Genomic DNA, 19543 nt, shown 5'->3' with positions numbered 1-19543 from the left:
GTACTTAGCTTTAGAAGTCTTCGAGTAGTATTCGTAGAAGTAATCTCTGGATCCGACCGACCGGCACTTGCGAACAGCTTCTGCTTCGGGTGCCACGCGGCAAGAAAGACTGAGGAAAATGGCGTCGGCTGATGCTTTTATACCCGAAGACCAACAGAGATGACGTCGGGTGGAGTGCGACATCAGCCGAAGCCGGACCCGGACTTTGGAATCCGGCCGACTGCAGGGCTGCCTGACGACAGGACAACCCAGTTGTTATGACTGCAGATGCATCCATGAAGGACATCCGGTGATCTAAGCTTTGAAGAAGAGCTCGGAGCCGATGACTTAGGCTCCGACGTCTTCGATTCCTTAGAGGACTTCGATGCCTGGTCAGAAGCATCCAAAGCCTCTTGGAAAGCCGGTTTCAATAGACCTCTGTCCATCAGTTTCCTGCGCCTATCTGTCATGACCCTCCCACTAAAAGAGTGACAGATGGAGCAATCCTCTTGTAAGTGGAGAGGGCCAAGGCAGTAGACGCAGGAACTATGGTTGTCAGTGACCGACATTTTTTGGCCACACTGACAACGCTTGAAACCAGACTTTGCCTTCTCAGACATTGTAGAACAATATACAACTCCAGAAAAACACAGTCAAATCCTAGAAAAATTAGTCACAATCAGGTAAATGTCAAATCCGGTAAATTTGTCTCAATATGGAAAGATGTGAAGGGTGTAGGCCCCGATACAAAACTACCGAAAAATAAGGTTAACGGTACCAAAGAATTACGGAACCACAACACAATCACACTTGTTAATACTGATAATATCAACTAGAATAGAATTCTTAATGAAATACAACAAAAAAAAGTTATATCTTAGCTTAGACACTCTCGAGCTAGCTCCCAACGATGCGTATGCAGCAGCGGCAAACTAGATCTGAGGTAAAGGCAGAGGGGGATTGTGGGTATTAGATTGTCTCGAGCTTCTTCTCGATGCAGAGCTTGCAAGAGGCCGGCACGGAGCCGAGGATCGGCTCCGAACCCCATGTGTAAGAACAAACGGCGAGATTGAACACTATCACATCTTGGTTGTTCCACCAAAGAAGTTCCTTCTTGATGCAAGGAAGAAGTGGAATGTTGGTATCAAGAGGGTGAGAAAGTTATGACCACTCCAATTTCAGATGCCACTGTATTTTCCACATGTGTAATCTAGCAAGGGGCAACACAGGCTGTCTGACTGAGCAATGATTCTTGCAGGAAAGCAGGAGGAACTCATTGGCTAGTAAGGTGACTTTCTCTTGGGAAATGGAGGCATGCATCGTAGACATGTCCAGATGATATCTCAGGAAGAGCACCTGTTGGCAAGAGATGAGCATGGATTTTTTGTAGCTGATGGTTAACCCCAGGAGAGTCAAAAGTTGTACAGTGTAATGAAGGCACTTTAAAAAGTGTCCCTGGATAAAGCTTGGAGTAGGTCATCAAGGTATGGGAAAATTTGAATGCCGAGTCTGACAGAAAGCCACTAGTGGGGCCAGACACCTGTGAACACCCCTGGAACTGAAGAAAGGCCAAAGGGCAATGCAATAAACTGAAAATGTGATGATCGAGTATAAAACTCGAGAAATTTTCTGCAAGAAAGACGAGTGGAAATATGAAGACAAGCATCTTTTAGTTCTAGGTTTACCAGGAAGGCTTGCAGGAGTAGAAAAAGTAGAACAGTCTGCAGGGACAGCATTTTGAGGAGGGCACTCTCAGAAAGATGTTTAGCCTGGAAAGATCCAGGATGGGCTTCCAATGGCCATCCTTTCTAGGGAACAGGAACAGCCTGGAATAAATTCCTTTCCTGTACAGGATGGAGGAACTACTTCTATGGTTCACTGGAACAATAAGTCTTGCACAATGGGCTCTGTGAGGTGTTTCTGGTTGGGAGGAGAAGTAATTACCCCTGGAGTTGAAATATATCCCCAAGACATGGAGCAACTCCCCTTGAACCATGCTTAGAACTCACTTGTCTGAGGTTATTATTTCCCCTGGCAGGAAAGGAAAGTGAAAGTCTTAGTGAGAGAGGAGTGGAGGGGTGGGGGACAAGGGATAAATAGTCAAAGGGGACAGCTACTAAACTGAGGCCTCCCAGAAGGGGTATTCCCTTGAGTTGTTTTCTAGAAATCTTGTCTTGAGAGCTTTCCTTTACCTATGCGTAGTCCCGGGAACTCTCTTGGTAAAGGTGGAGGATTATTTCTGTGGTACCTGGGAATAGTGTAGAGCAGGGTTTGGTGTCAATCTTTCATAGTCTGCCCTGTTCCTGCAAAGCCTTGAAGAGACTGGTAGCCTGTGAGACAAAAAGGTTATCCAAGGGAAAATTTAAAATCTTCAGGGATAGGTTGGCCCATAGCCAGGCATGCAGCCTAATCACTGAACCAGTGGCAGCAGCACTGGAAGAAGCATTCACAGCATCACAGCTACATTTCATACTGTGCTTGGCTATTTGAGAAGCCTGGGCCACTAAAGACTGCATAAGCTGTTTTGAGTCTGGAATCTGTGACGGTCTTGCTTAAGGACTGTAACACAGAGAGCAAGTATTTAGTCATTTGAGTTTGATACTTAATAGCCCTAAAAGCTATGGTGTAGGAGGTATACACTCTTACCCGACCTGTTCACTGCTCTGTCTGTCATAGGAGAGAACATCAGTGCCAGGAAAACTGTGGCTGGATCTGCCGTAGGATTTTTGTACAGGTACTCAAATTCATCAGGAATTTTATAGAACCTATATATCATCTTTTTGGAGCAAGGGTCTGAGAATCTGGAGCCGAAGAATTGGCCTGAAAGCATCCAGGTAAGCCTCGAGCACAGAGGAATTGGAGGAGGAGCAGGGGTGTCCATCTCCAATAAACTGTAGTATCTCTTCTGCACCTCAGACACCTGTCTGGACTGCCATTCAAACTGTTTCATTATGCTCTGTAATGTTTCTCAAAAGGAGGCCTTCTTCCAGTGGGGGGTGGTGAATTTCCCTCATCTGATGAAATCTGTTCTGGGGAGTTTAACTGGGATGAATAATCAAGAGAATGATTCAAATCCCTATCCGGTTCCTCATCAAAGATAAAGGAATCTAAGTTCTATTTATGTGGAGTAGTTTGAGAAGTCACAACAGAAAGAGGCTTCAGAGACATGATTGCCTTGAAAAGCCCCTGAGAAAAATCAAACCATTCTTTTTCAGTGGATGCTGAAGGGAATGTTGGGTGTTTAAAGTTTTTGATTTTTTCCTTTTATCCATAACATCCACCTGGATAAGCTCAAGAGGTTCTGAAACTTGGTACATTTCTATCAGGGTTATGGGGATCTCTTCTCACACAAGGGTTTGAGGAATTTGAGGTCCTCTGATATAAAGAATCACTGTTCAGAGGGCTCTGTCATCTGCAATACCTCAGTAGCCATACCAGCTTCCAGTGGGGACACAATAAAGGACTCATGAGAAGTTGACTGGTGTACTGTAGGCTTGACCACCTCAGTGGGTAAAACTGATTCCAAGATGACAGCTGGAGAATCCGCTCTTGGTCTCAAGTTTTTTCTAATGCAGGAGGCCTACGTCTGGGCCTTCTGACAAAGTGGATTGGGCCAAGCATTGTAAATGTTGAGGCTCAAGAAAGGTATTAAGTGTCGGCAACCTAGACCACAGGGTTTTCAAAATGAAAAACTGGCACATATAACAGGATTTAGCGTTGTGTTCGGTGCCTAGACAAAAGACACTTGGTATGCAAGTCTTTGTAAGGAATTTGTCTACTGTACTCGCACTTAATCCTCCTAGCTGATAGCCAACAATTATCAGCAAAACAGAGAAGAAATTAGAAGATTCCCCAATAGGGCACTTAACTGATCCAACAAGCAAAGCTATAGTAACCTAGTGACCAAATGATTACAGACCATTGAATGCAACTGTGTGTGTGTGTTCAGACTGGTGGTGAGATGATCTGAGGATCTTGTACATACGTCCACTTTTTATACCCCCAATGCCTATGAGCAGAGGTCATTGCTAAATGTATGAAGGTAAAGCTTTGGTTCCCAAGCCAGATGTCATCGAGCTACAACCCATCTGTTAAGATAATACTGCAACAGTGACAGAGTCAGGACATCAATTATTGCTACTCCTTGTCTCCATTTTACTCAAAGTATACAGCTATCAAAGATTACTGCTTTGGGGTACACACATTTCTAAATATAATTAAAAAGTAGCATAAAAACTCACCCAAATATAAATATTATTTTTTAGTAGACAAGTAATCAACACAGAAATTAATACCACACATAAGGACTGCACCCTAGAACTTCTGTCAGTCTACCTGTTTAATGTAATGAATTAAAGGCTATGAACTGCTAATGAATTTTATTCTTTAAACCTTGACTTTCATGTTATGCTCTCTTGTCTTTTTTGTCTACCGTGCAATTCTGAGCAAGTCACTTGACCAGCAGTGCTCCAACAACTCCAATGAAAATCTGTCTAAACCCAGGACAAGTTGGTTAACAAGAAATAAAACCTATAATAATGCTTTAACTGGGTGTACCATCTGGATCTCGTAAGCAATGCTTCAAAGGGTTGGTGGCTCAGAAACATTATTAAACTACACAGTATAGCCTAGCTTAATTTATGTACTAATACTCAAGCCTATCCAAGCTTCCCATCCTCTGCCATCTTAATGTAATAATTTACATGTGAAAATTTATAATAATGATTTGTGAAATACATAAAAAGTTTACATTAAGTTCCGGAAATAATCTTCATGTAATTAAATATGATTATATTAGATTTCAATGCATGTATGAATTATAACAATGATATTAATATGAGCTGACAATACCTGGGGATGTTCTCATTTTGAATTCCTTTACGTGCATTTCTTCAAATGGGCTCCTCTTCCCTCATGCCCTCATTCCTCCTCATCACCCTCCCCCTTTTCTTTTACTACTAAGAAATACAATTATTTTAAAAATGGATCGAGTTCAATGAACTTCAGATACTTGAGCTAAACAGGAAGGTGAAAGCCAGTGTCCTACCAGTTTCTGTGCATCTGGCAAGTAATATTTGAAGGAGTAACTGAACCACAGGCAGTAAAGTTTTACCTCTGGCTGATACACAGTGGTAAAAGTACAGCAAGCAGTCTTTTTATAAATTAGAGGACTATATTAAAAAAGAAGATAAGAGGCAGCTTCTTTACTAAACCAGCTTCCAAAACTAGAGTACATATTTCATAACACTGCCACACATATACACTGTTTCCAAACAACAGCCAGTGATTAATTGCTGCACAAAATCTCTGGACAGACAGCATTCACCTAGCACTTTGTAAGATGATAAAATAGTATCAGGCCTATCTAACACTGTGAATGAACTTCAAGCACAGTACTGAATGGAAACAACAGCCTGGCCTATCCTGTGCTTGCCTAAAATGAACAAGTCAATAAGCTGCAACTCAAGTCAGCAAATAATGAAAAAAGGCTGAAGCTTCACAAACAGCAGCAACAGCCACGCAAGAATACACACACATTTCAATGCAGCCAGATATACTGGGTGAGTAAGAATGGTCAGACCTCTCTGTCTGGTCAACTGTCTTTTTCCATTAATCTTTGTTGGAATACTTAAGTGAATAATTAATAAAGTATGATTCAGTCAAAGGCAGCCTTTTTGTTATGGCAGCACCACAGCAGTATGTCCTCAGTTCTCACATTCTTAAATGGATGCTCAGGTCACAGCTAACCTTAACTGGCAGCCATAACAAATCATCAACTGCAGAAATATGTCAGCCAATGAATATGTACCCAACAGAACTTGTGTGACAGGGTTTAATGGTGGTCTTCATAATTAGCCCACCAGCTGCAAATAATAATGCTGAAATCTGTAACAGTCTGCTTGCAAAGGACCTCAGCACTGAGTGATCTGCAAGAACACAAAACAGAAAATAACTGAAACAATGAAAAGACTGAGGTGAGGCTTAAGACAAAATGCTACATGAGACAGCCATCCCAAAAGGAGGCTAGCTTCTATTAAAGACCAAGGCTGCAGTGATTATTAAAGGTGTTCAGGGTACTATCAAAAGCCCCCTTGAGCCTCACTTTAGCTAAAAAATGAAATGCTGAAATGAAGAAGCCATGTAAAAATTATACTCTTAGCCAATGGCATATTCTTTTTCCCAACAGCAAACAAGAAGCAGGTTACAGGAGATCAGGTAAAACCACCGATAGTGAAGTGCACCAACATTATATAGAATGTGTTGTATTCTGTTCTGGGTTTCAACTAAGAAAACAGCAAAATGCATGTATAACTGAAGGCCACCTCAGAAGTGATATTTCTAAGAGTGAAACCCAAGATCCTTGAAATAAGGATTACCCAGGTAAGTGCTGAAACATTTCTTCAGTAATACGGCAGTTGATTCATGGTACGTCTCATCACTTTCAGGGTCTAACAAAAAAGGAGAGTGGGGTATCAAACTGAACTGAAAAAAAAAAAAAAAAAAAAGACAACTCATTACCAGTCTCAAAGGAGTGAACCTCTACAAGTACAGACTGTTAGAGATGGAAGCACCTTTTTTTTTTTTTTTAGAAACTCTGACCAGCCATAAGATTATAGTAGTTTCTATCAAAGGTTCATGTGCGAGTAAATAAAGGTTCCAACAGGGTGGTGAAAATAAAAATATGTCGGGGCAAGTTCAGTGCTGGCAAACCATGCTAAATGTTAGAGGGTCCCACACACATCTTTCACTAGACATCAAACAAATTTTCAAAGTCAACAGCTGCCAGAACAAAGAATGATGGATTAAATACCAGGATGTCATGGGAAATGTACGAGGTGAAATCTGAACAAAGAAATAAAACGCATCCAGGGGAACCAAAATGAAGAAAGAAAAAAATCTGGAGTATGCCCTTATGTCATGAATGAAAGAGCCAGGGCCCATCTCTGTTGCAAAGAGGGACAGTGCATTGATTTTGAACCAGAAAACCTAAGTTTGAGCAGCAGGCCTTGACACTGGAGAAACTGGATGGGGGTGGAGTTAGAGGGGAACATGGAAATTAGTAGTTTGAATGCTGAATCACCCACTTTGGGGGTGGTTGTTGCTTGGCAATACCTTCTGGTGAAGGCAGGGGGGGTTAGCTCAAACAGAAAAAAGCAAGTACATCATCTGTAGAGTAGGTATGCATTTCACAACAAAGGCACAAATCACACTAACATGAATGCTCACGTATCCCTGAATGAGGTTGAAGGGTCGGGAAAATGGAAAGATGCCCAACTGTTAAGATGGTATCATACTGAGATGCCCATCTCTCTTTTTCACCTTGTTATGCAGATAAAGCAACAGGATATGGCAGATGCTGGATAACTAAGGATAGGGCATAAAAATAAATGGAAAAAAAATACTGACTGCCCCAGAAACTCCCTTATGTCCACAAATCTGAGCATTTAAACACACAAAGAAAGAAGGCAGAATTGAGTTCATTCCCAAGAGCTGGGGCTTTAGTAAACTCTGCTCTCCCTGAAAGACACAACAGATGAAGAACAAAGTCCAACACTCGTACAACAGACCTCATCAAATGAGGAGACATGTCAACAGCACTTACACCCAGACTCAAACTCTTCTATATCCAGTGAAAGTGAATAACTCAGTGCAACTTTCACTAGTTACACATCTAATAATGCAGTGTCCATGTTTACTATCTGTACTGTGACAGTCCTAAGAGCAGAAATATTGTTTTCCATAGCTTAAAATGGACTAAAATAATGAGTAAAAAGGTCACACAGGAAAACCAATTTGTTAAAAAAACACAAAAAGATCCTAGAGGGCATTCAGAATTGCCATTTAGCTGAAACACCTGATATCCTTAAAGGGTAATTTGCATATATCCCATGTTGCCTCTGATACAAGAGGTATAAGGTATCACACAGTGCAAAGTCTAGCTTTGCTAGATTTTTCTTTTTATAGCTTAAAATGGAATCATACCAAAGGCTACTTCCTTCATTTAGTATGAAGATGCCCATTTTTACCTTGATTTCAGTACTTGTTCTAGTTCTAGTCGTTTTTGTCGTTCTTTTTCCAAATCTTGTCTGAGGATTTCAACATTTGTTTCTTCCTTCAGTTTCCGTAGTTCTTCCTCTGTTTTCCAAGAAAAAATGCATATCTGTAATTCATTTATACAGTGCAGGCTCAAAAATACACAGAGAATGACACTCTCAAAATGTAGTTTAACCAAAGCATAAAACATTTAGATTTTGATTCCTAATTTATTCGTACATCACAATCCTAACTAATCTCAGATACTTTATAAAGCCAGTTTAATAGAACAAGGCCCATGTAATACTGATTTCATATCAACTTTCTTCTGGCACTACTGTGAAGTCATAAGGCGGAGAAAGTTCTATAACAGTAACATGTAACCTTGACAAACATCTAACATTAACACTATATTCTGCCATTATCCATTTAGAAGAGATTGTAATGTTTAGTTCCCAGCGAAATACATGATGGACCAACACACCAAACAAGGACCTTGCAAATTTTAGACTATTCTTCAAGTTTCTTAAACTCTTCTTGCAAAGTGTTTTCGGCTATTAAGTCCCAAAATACACACAATAGGGTCATTTTCCTCTTCACAGTAGGTGCTAAAAAACTGTTGTTTTTATATAAAGCTAATGAAAACCAATAATGCTGTAAGCACACACCACAATAGCAAATATTGCTGGTTGATAGGAATCTGATGAGCTGGTAGAAGAGTCTACAGAAGCTCAATATGTTATACAAGTATCTCAGTCAGTCACGAATTACCATCATTCTATACTGCTGATTTGCTATCGCATCACTTCCTTTCTGCTGCATCGTAGAGATAATCAGCCACAATCTCTGCACTTCTGTTTCATAAAATGCAATGACAGAACTTTATTTTTTAAACAGACAAATATAAACAAGTTGATCTATGTTCTTGACCAACCATCCTTGTAAGTACTGGATTTATGTTGTCAGATCAACATAACTTTTAGCAAGACACAATTCACTGAAAGATGCCTGTTGAAAGCTAGTTTTCATGAACATTGAAGTAAGTTATTTTTTCTTTTTTACCAAAAGACTTGGCCTTTGCACCCCCCAATCTGCAAGGGGCACCCTTCCCCAGACTTCATGGTCACACAACAATTTAGTAAAGAGTAAACTCCATTTGTGATGAAAGTGGCTTTCAATTACTTTACTTTGTAGAATCAGCACTTACAGAAAATGTTCACTGTACTGGCATGCCCCATTAGGGATGCAGAAGAAGAAAGCTGAACAGGGGAGACCAGACTTCTCTACCCCCCCCCCCCAACAGTGCCTAGCTCATCCTGTGAGATTTCCTGATGTTCACAGGCAAGCTGAGAGTCAATCTCTCTACTATGTCCTGGGTCTGCCATGGTCCTCATCCCAATAGACTGCGCCTGGTGCACATCCTGTGGAGCAGCTGCTACCCTCTCAGTTGCAGAATACAATCCACTTTTGTCCTGGGAGTGAACTAAGACTCCTGATTTGGAGGTGTTGATTTACACCTCACACTCTTCATAATGTGCAGCAAGCCATTCCAGTATAGGACTGAGATCACAGTCACTTCATTCAGCCCTCATACACCCAACCTTGGTAGTCTTCAGCTCTCAAAAAACATTTCTGTTCATGAAAATTAAGAATGATTAGTCAAAGTACACCTTTGACAGATTTCTATGCCTACCTTGAACATATTTGGGTTAACATGAAGGATGTGTACACAACTTGGTCTGTAAATATAAAGGGACAAACTAGCATGCAGCAGTGGCCCTCAGACTCAATCCTGCAGCAGAAGTTCCAAGATACTCTGGGAAGTAAACAGTCATATGCCATTTCCGGGTCCCCCAAAACACATGCAGATATTACTGACATATTTCCACAACCCCTCCAGTATTAGAACATGGAGAAACAGTTGGACCACTTTTCCACAACCAGGAAGAAATCTATGCTGCTCCCTTCAAATCATTAGCTTAGCTGTCAAAGTCTCCTTTCCAACACCCTGGCATAGACAATTCCAGGAAAATTGAGAAGTGTGATTTTTTTTTTTTTTGTTAAGCAGAGCACACCCTCCAGTCCTGCTTTATGAAAATACCACAGTTATTCCAAGACCTCCGTAACATCAAAAAATGTAACCACAATACTCTAACAATATTCACTATGCTCATTACTTCTGCCCACATCTGATCTATTCCATCAGCCTTGTCACCTCAAAACTGTTCCACTGCAACACTGATTTCATTCACAAAAATGAGCCCAATCCCACCAAATGTTTTTGCACCTGTCTCCTCAACAGAGGGTACAGCCACTTCATTCAGGTGTTCCTTATACTTCAAAAAAATCCCCAACTAGGGTCAATGTTCACCCATATGACAACATCCTAGACATTATCTTAATCCCCACCTGGTCAGTAGACAGCCTACAGAAAGTTGAGGACATCTGAAAGGTCACTTTCCACAGCCTAACCAAAGTCCCCCTTCACCATGGCCTTGACTTAGTTGACTGCTGCAGATGTTTCCTTCCTAGCAAAATTGGTACCCATCAGTCAGCTACAGATACCCATTTAGCAGCAATGCATTGCAGGCTTTAACTCAATGGCTCCCCTTAAGGTCACTGACTAGCAGTTTCTAGGGTTTTCCCATGACCATCAGATCATTTTTTTTCTGTCCAAAGTTATTTGTGTCCGTCTCAACTAAACAAATGTCCATTGCCAACTCCACATCTCAAACGCTCAGAGTAAATGGGAGCTTTATCAAATGTGGGAGCCAAACTCATTCTATGCAGAAACATCAATGAGGTATTCCCAAGATATCCATTTGGATTTTTCAGGTCTGTCTAGCCAGCACCCTCTCTACATGACTCAACTCATCAATGCACCCAAGTTCTGAGAATATATGGCATTTGAGTGTGATAACATAAGTAAAAAGTCCACTATCAACCTTTTTCCAAAGGTGCTTTGGCACCAGGTATATGTACGAGTAGCTACATGCTTGAACATTTATGTTTATAGATAATTCATGACAAGCAAAAAATCCAATTATTACTAAATATTTGAGTTCATATAAGGCAAGCTGTTCTTTCCCATCACTCCTCATTCAGGTACTTCCCATCACTCCTTAAATAAGAGCTAGTATCTACCAGTAAACATACAGAGTTGAGTAGCTGGTACTCTAGCAAACAGTGCTTCTACAGACTCCAAAATAAGGCTACATATTTCAAGCAGCAGGTAATTTCCCATGCACAAGGTTTGGAAGAGTTCTCCCTTCTACAGTGGCAGATCCAGGAATTTGCAAAAGAGGGGGGGGGGTGCAGTCTGGTTAGTTGAGTACTGGGTTGGGAGTGTCAAAGTGGGACACTAGGTTTGGTGGTCGTGGAAAGATCACCTTAAAAAGCCCTGATATGTGTGGAAAGACAGCAGTATACATTCAGCTGCACATGATGTCACTGTGGATGTGGTGGTATAAACAGATAATTCCTGTGCAGCACATGTACAAATAGTACTAGTACTTTCAATACATGCCTGGAAAAGATGATTGGCTGCCCATACCAAGTCACAGTCTCCTTCCATGGCATAGCGAGCATATGTTATATCCTTGAATAAGTGCCAAAGGATCTCAGAAGGGGGGAACTATACAGATATAGCTGAACAAAGGGAGACACTTTGGCAGTTAAAATTAAGGGAACACAAGCTAACCTGGAATTAATGAGACCATTAATCTAAAATGTTTTTTTTTTTAAATAAAAGGTTGAAAGTTTATAAATTGGTAAATTTATATTACTGATTGGTTAATTGCTTTATTAAAAGCTGGTTTTACTGGTGTGTTTTAATTGGTGAAGCTTGGTATATAAAGGCTTGTTGTGGATGTATACTTTGTTTTGATGAAGTCTTTTATAGATGAAAGCAAAGAATGAAGATTGTTAACGCTAATCCTGCTATTGGTCTTTGTTCCTACAAGTCCTGGTGGAGTTTTATTGAGTGCACTGTTATAAAATTGGAAAAAAATCCCACTGAAGGTGAAAATAGCCACAATATATGTGAACCCAGTGGATGAAAAGAAAGTAAAAAAGTCATAAATATTTCATTGACTTACACACAAACACCAAATACATGGCTATCCACACATTTTTTTATGAAAAACAAAGCACTTAAATCATAAACGTCATCTAACTTGTAACCATTATCACAGCCCTAGATCTAATCCAAACTCAAAACTTTTTTCCAATAGTATTTTTATTTATTTAGTGCACCAAATACAGACCAGGGTAATCGTACATTTTAATAAGTCTCAAATCAAAAGACAAGTAACTAACAATGACAAATAAAATCAAATAACTATGTACAGTATCTACAGAAAGTGCTACTACAATCTAGTGTGATCAGCAATGTAAAAACTGAAATTATAATGAAGTGGGCTTTACTTCATTCTATTCACCAGTTAAGTTACATCAAAATTGCCATCTCATGGTTTAGTCTCCTAACAGGTGGTCAAACAGAAGTTTCCAGAATTTTTGACAGTAAGCTCGTTTAACATTCCTGATAAGTTTTTGAGAGGATATATACATATAATATTGCCATTTTCCTAAACTCATTCCATGAAAGTTTGGTATGATCTAACCAATTTTTGGTTATATATAGTTTGATTAGTGAACATAGAGTAATTAGGATATGATATTCCAACTTAGGGAATTTCCGATTGGTGATATGAAGAACAGCAAGTTCCCAGGATAATGTTGACTTGTGATATCACTTTTTTTCTAATCGTACCTTAGGAGAGCCCCAAAGATTCTGGGAATATTTGCAGAACCATAAGACATGCAAAAGGTCAGCTTTAGGAAATGGACATGTGCAGGATGGTGATCTTCTAGGATCAAATTTGTTCAAAGTGGACGGAGTGTAATAACCATTACTATTAATCATTATAGTCGTGTGTATACAAGTTTTTTGAATGGAGTTAAGTTAGTAGTGGAGTCAACTGCTCTCAGTTTCTGCTCTTCTGTAAATATAACACCCCTTCTGTCCCAGTAACTTGAGTAGAGTAATGAATTTTCATATCTGATGGCACTAATGAGTTTATAAGTATTGGAGAGAGTTTTGTTCCGGCTAAGTAAACTTTCACTGAAGTCTACCACATTAATGGGCAAGTCCTCGAACAGTGACAGAGTTATCTCTCTGATTTGGCATTGTATAACAGTGTATTTATTTACTTTGAAAACTACTTGTAATTCCTGTAGTGTTTTGTCTTTATGCTTGTGTGTATCCCAAATAGTGCATTCTTTAATCATTGGGTAGTCCATTAGATTTAACATCTTATTTATTTTATTATTTTGATTTAAATGAATAGGTTGAAGGAGGGATAATGCCTTGTCCAGTTTTAGGGATTTTATCATCTCCTGGTAACTTTTTATTTTTGTTTTAAGATATTGTTAATCTTGAGAGCTTTAAGGTTTGCTGGCACTATAAAAGGAAGGGCTTTGGGATTTATATTATTCCTGGATACATGTTGATGCCAGATTCTGACCCAGATCGGAGACCAGTCTTTTGTCCCAACAGAGAAGTTTGAGATAAGTGCTAATCTAATGGCATGGTACAGCTGAAAGTCTGGTAGGTTTAACCCCCTTTTTCTTTTGGGTAAATTAGGGTTAAGTAACTTATTCTCACCGATTTGGGAAACCTGATGAATTTGACAAGTTCTTTATTAATTTTTTGAAAGAAATTACTTGGGATGACAGAGATTGATATATTAAAGAGATATAGTAGTCTTGGTAATATATTAATTCTAATAATTGCTGTTTTAGACATCATTAATAATTTCAGTTGCCTCCATCTATGTAAATCATGTGTGATGTTTGCCCATATTTTAATTAGATTATTTTGCAGCATGGATAGATGGTTATGTTCATAGGATATCCCTAGATATTTAAAGGAGTAGATAGTTTTGCAGGGAGAATCTGGGAAGAAATTTTCTCTATGGTTAAGAGGGTTAATAGAAAATATGTGGGATTTCTTTTGGTTAACCTGGTAATTTGAAACTCTTGAAAATTTGTTTATTGATGTCACAATTTTCTTTAGGTCATTATTTGGGAATTCAAAAGAAATATTTAGATCATCTGCAAATGCTGATAGCATTATTTTAGAATTCAAACTTCTGGGTACTGAGTGAAGGGTTCTTTATGAATTATAAAGGAAAAATGGCTCTATGTAGAGATTAAATAGGTGGGGTGAACGTGGACAGCCCTGTCTTGTTCCACTCAATAATTTAATGGGGCTCGATAGCATTTTATTAATATAAAGGTACGTATATGAATTGTTGTATAAGGTTTCTATTAGACTGATGCAGTCCTTCGGAATGCAAAATTTGGATAAGGAAGAAAACAGAAATTTCCAGTTCACCGCTAGAAGTGTGGCCAGAATTTTAATGTCAGCATTAATCAGGGAAATTGAAGAAAACGTAGCTGTATTTCTGAAGGATCTGAGCCATAAATGTAGAAGGAAAAAATCCCCCATATGATCTGATGAAGGCTAGTAAGCCGAAAGTGCTTATCAGGGAATTTTACTGTGCTCCTGTTTTTGTTGTTTTTACTGAAGATTAAAGTTTGTTTTTAACATTTTTACAGCTGTGGTGGAACCGAGGATTTTTTTCCTACTTAATCAGGGAAATTGGCCTATAGTTATGGGGGTTTGACTTATCTAAATTCTTAGGAATGAAAATTATTTTTGAATTATTTATATAAAGATCAGTTATACCATTTAGCTTAATGAAGTCGAATACCTTCAGAAGAATGGATGAAATTTTTTGATTAAATGATTTATAAAACTCTGCTGTGTATTAATTTGGACCCGGAGCCTTACCTATTCTTAGAGTTTTGATGACCTCAGCTATTTCTTGCTGTCCAAATGGGGCTATGAGGAGTGTTGCTTGACTTTCATTGATCTTAGGGAATGTAAGACTTGTCAAGAATTCTTCAATCTCTAGGCTAGGGATCTGTTGAGTGTTTGTTCCATTAATTTCTGTGCAAATTTGTTGGAATATTTATATAATTTTTAAGCCTGACTTGAATATTTTATCTTGGTACTGAAGTAAAGTTATCCTAGAGGCTTCTTGCTTGCTATCAATTATTCTCTCCAGAGTTCTAGACGGAACTTGCGCCCATTCAGAAGATTTAGCTATAGATTTTATTTCTTGAAGGGAATAGTTTTGTTGGTGTATATCAAATAGTTCTTTTTGGATTTTATTAATTTGTTTCTGTAAATCAGGGCTTTGTGATGACTGAAATTTCCTGTCTAGCTCCTTCAGTTCTGTAACTGGTTTGCTTTCCTTATCTTTGATAATTTTTTTGAAGTAAGAAGATTTTTGAATTAGTATACCTCTAATTGTCACCTTGCAAGCCACCATTGATCATCATATGGAATCTCTGAGGCGTCTAGATTATCTAACTCTGTTAATATATCTGATATCTTCCTTATTACTTCAGGTTTGGAGAGCAGATTACTATTTAAAGGTCCAATTAAATCTATTACACTTTCTTAATGTTTCTTCTGTCAAATTTATTTCTAGTGAAATCTTTAAATGATCTGATAGGTATCTGGGATCTATCGAGTACTTTACTTCTCTTCTGGTTAGTGAGTCTGAGGTCAAAAAGAAATTTAATCTCGACCAGGAATTATAGCATTTACATTAATATGTGTAGATGTTACTTTTATATATTTCGTCTCCAAAGGAGCTAGGATTGAGAAGGCAGAAATCTGAGAGAAGATCAGCTAGTGCAAGGGACGCCTGGAAATTGTATGAGTTGGATATGCTAGTATGGTCAGATACAGGGTCTATAACTGCATTCCCATCCCCTCCTATTATATGGCAGTGATCCGAGAACTTAACACAGGAGGTTGTACATTTCCAGGATAAAATCTTGTTGTCTTGAGCATGGACCATACACATTCAGAAATAATGTTGGATTACTGGATAGGGGGTTCAAAGCTGTAAAATAATACAATTTACATCAGATTTAGACTGTAACATTGACTCCTTAAACAATTTCTTGATTATAATAGCAACTCCTTTGGAGTAAGACACATCTCCGGCTGAGATGACAGATTTTATCCACTTCCTATTCATTTGTGCCCCCCCCCCACATTCTTCCTGCATCGTGTTTCTTGTACAAAATAAACATTTGCCACGGATTTAAGTATTGTATGCATCAATAATTTCTTTTTGTTTTTGTCTTGCAATCCTCTCACGTTCCACAAATGTATTATCCACATTTTACATCTTAAGTTACAGTTTTAGTATTACTAATTTTACATGACAAGATTTATTATCTATAAGAGCCCAATCTGCCCTTACAGTCAGTACATTGAAAACATTTCTTAGTTTAGTAGCACTTAGCTCTTTCAAAACCGACCCTGTGCCTACCCACTTAAACTCCATTACTGAAAGAGCTTTCAAGAGGAAAGTTACAAAACAGGCAATGAGTATCACATTTTTTTTAACATTTGGGGAGTGTAACCTTTAAAACCTGATATATTCAACCAATTGAAGACATTAACCCATCTAAAACTATTGTACATTAATATATTTACCCCAAGATAAGTCATCCTATACCCCCCACAAAGAATCCACAATTCTCCTAGTTACACTTGCTGCCAAAGTAGAGATATAGTAAGATTTACCTTCAGTTAATCTGCAACAGTAAATACTAAAATGGGAAATCTATTGTTAATGCTATCCTGATTTGAATATTTGCTGATACTATAATTAAGAGAAGAAGTTAAGACCAGTGGTATCTTAAACTTAATAATCGAACTGTCATTGAAGTCTAATATTCTTATGCTTAGTTAGCTAGATTCTTTTCTTTAAGTAATATCTGATAGTAAACACTTAAAGAAGCAGGGTCATAAGCATATCTTAAATTACTGTGTAGCAACTATTTCCACCATAAGATTTTCATTTATAATTTAAAGGAGTCTATTTTTCCTAAAGGCTAACATTGTGAAATAAATGTGTTCTTATAATACCACATTAGAATCCCAAAGTTTAAATGACTGAATCAATTCCTCTAGTTCACACAGTAGATATATTAAAATTGGAACTAACATTACCAAGGAAGTTTGGTATACAGTTTTCAAAAGCTGATAAACATTCAGACATCTTAGCTGTGGTAGTTTTGTGAATCGAGTAAGACAGTTCCAGTATATACAGAATATGGTATAGAAACATTTCTTCACTTCAAAAGTTCACTTCACTCCTCATAGTAGTTTTGAGTCAACAGCAATAGCAATCATGTAAATTGACAAGCCTAGTAACATCAGAAATTGAATCAACCCACAATGTCTAGCCCCCTCCCTCCCCCAATTTTACTCAGTGAGTTACAGTCAGGTGTTGGAGCAACTCGAACAGGGTAAAACAATACAATCATTAGGTATTATATATGTCAAAACAACAAACCAACTACTTCTTTCAACTTTTAAACTCTCAAGTTTGTTATTTAGTGCTTTAAGTGTTTTAAGTAACATTTGATTCAATTTTTTGGCTGAGTCCTTCACATCAATACCCCGAATAATTCAAAGTATTTTAGGCAGCTCTTTTAGTTATGCGTAGACCATTGATACTTGTTATAATCAGTTAAATTTGCATATATGGACTCTTATAAACTCCCTACTGACCAGTTCCAGCAGTGTTAAGAACAAACACTATGTATAAGTGAATGAGGAGAGCAAGCTCAAACAACAAACATAACACGTCACTTTCACGTTGTCCAAAGGGACCTTAAGCTTGTATGCGGTTTCTTGATCTATCTGCTAACTTCATCTCTGTCACCAATAAGAAAAAGCAACAGCAAAAGAGAGCCAGTCAGAGTGCCATTTAGTGCTCCCTTACTAAACCATAATATAAGCAGCATTAACGATGACCCAGCCAGTACCTTGAGACTTGGGATATTTGTATAACTCGAGCAATGATAGCTAAAGCTAGGCATAAAAGATCTGCTCTTAATATACAGTCTAGAGTCAGGCTCAAGTTTCAGTGCAAGAAAAGTCTTTGTATCTTTTTGAGTTAAGCACACACTTCACAGGAGTGTATGTTAAGAAAAGAACAAGCGTTTACCTTTGCCTTTCCCTCTTTTTTTCCTCCTTTTACTGAGGTAGTGTAGTTTCTTTTCTGCATAGCTTGTTACCTCGCTGCGGTGGTGGTGTGTCACTGGGCAATATTTGATGTAGAAACAGGAATTTGTTACCTTCTAATCACACTTGTTGTGAATCACTTCTATGCCTTAGGTTATGTATTTAAACCTTGCTGATAGGCATACTTCTGTTTTTTGCTGAGCTATATTTACCGGAATTGTAATTCTCAGAATAAAAATAATTCTAAAAGAAATGCTGTAATTACGGAGAAAGCAAGCACAAACTGAATAATTATAATTCCACTTTATTCAACACGCCAAAAAATTCTCAGAATAAAAGGAGACAAATGAAAATGAAAGGGAATTAGTGGAGTTATCAGTACCAAGTGGGAGATTTTATTTCCATGAAGGTAGTCCAAGACTCTGGAGCTTTACCAAAATTCTTTATGAAAGCAATTTTCACTTCCTTGGGTGAATCCACAGTAATTCTGGCATCCTTGTTAAAGAAGACAAGAGTATTTGGATAGCACACCTGGAATTTTATTTTCCATTTAATCAGATCAGTGCGGTAAGGTGAGAGACTTTGTCGTTTTTGCTTGATTGCTAGAGGGAGGTCTTGTGCTAGGGTGATCTTATATCCATTCCAGGTTATCTTTGTTTTTAGCAGCTGAAAGTATTCTTTGTGTATCTTGAAAATTCAGGAGTTTAACTTGCATCTGTCTTGGGACAGAAGAGTCCTATTTTTTGCATAGTGCTCGATGGGCTCTCAACTATGATCTCATTAGTGCTCTCCTTTTTGAAATACGTTTGCAAAAATCTGTTTAATTACTGCAATAAGATGGCTAGGCTCGTATTTCTCTGGAACCCCCTTTACTAGAATATTGTTACGCCTACTTCGGGCTTCCAAATCTATAAGTTTTTGTTGGATTTCTACAGTGCTGCGTTTTAGGCACCAAGCTCCTCTGAGTTTCTCAATTCAGGATTAGTTATCCTGCGTTTTAGCTTTTAACTTGTCCATATGATCAGCAATTTGATTAATGGAGTTACCAAAGCTGGATAATTGCTCAGAGAAATTTTGAACTGCTGTCTGCAGTGGTAGGAGAGCCTGTTTAAATTCCTAAATTTGGATGTTAGTTTCGGACTTGTGCTTTGGATTTGGCTTAATTATTTCTTGTTGCTGTTTGGCTGTTTTCTGCCTCTTGGATAACATTTCCCTTTCAGGAGAGGCTATTGCTGATAGCTTTGTATTCATGGTCTGGGTATCCACAGCTTCTATTTCCTTTGACATCTTTTAACGTTTCTACTTTTTGAGTTGAGCTTTCAAGGTGCTGTAAAACTGATTTGTGGCCTGTTCTTACATGTGTTGAGGGGTTCTGAGACAGAACAGTTATTAATTTAATGATTTTGA

At 38.4% G+C, this 19543-nt stretch overlaps 1 protein-coding gene across 3 annotated transcripts in view; it reads right to left on the bottom strand.

The window, feature by feature from the left end:
• The window catches only part of GRAMD4 (GRAM domain containing 4), a 2037033-nt gene that overhangs the window by 786220 nt on the left and 1231270 nt on the right, over window positions 1-19543 (bottom strand). For all 3 annotated transcript variants that reach the window (XM_044088380.1, XM_044088381.1, XM_044088383.1), the window contains one exon: window positions 8007-8115. In XM_044088380.1, coding sequence (XP_043944315.1) covers window positions 8007-8115 — 109 coding nt within the window. The remainder of the gene's footprint in view (window positions 1-8006; window positions 8116-19543) is intronic.

This window comes from Protopterus annectens, chromosome 11.part0, assembly GCF_019279795.1.
Source record: "Protopterus annectens isolate FY-2018-M chromosome 11.part0, PAN1.0, whole genome shotgun sequence".
NCBI lineage: Eukaryota > Metazoa > Chordata > Ceratodontiformes > Protopteridae > Protopterus > Protopterus annectens.
The sequence above is the reverse complement of the archived record's forward strand: the minus strand, read 5'-3'. Positions and strand labels throughout refer to the sequence as shown.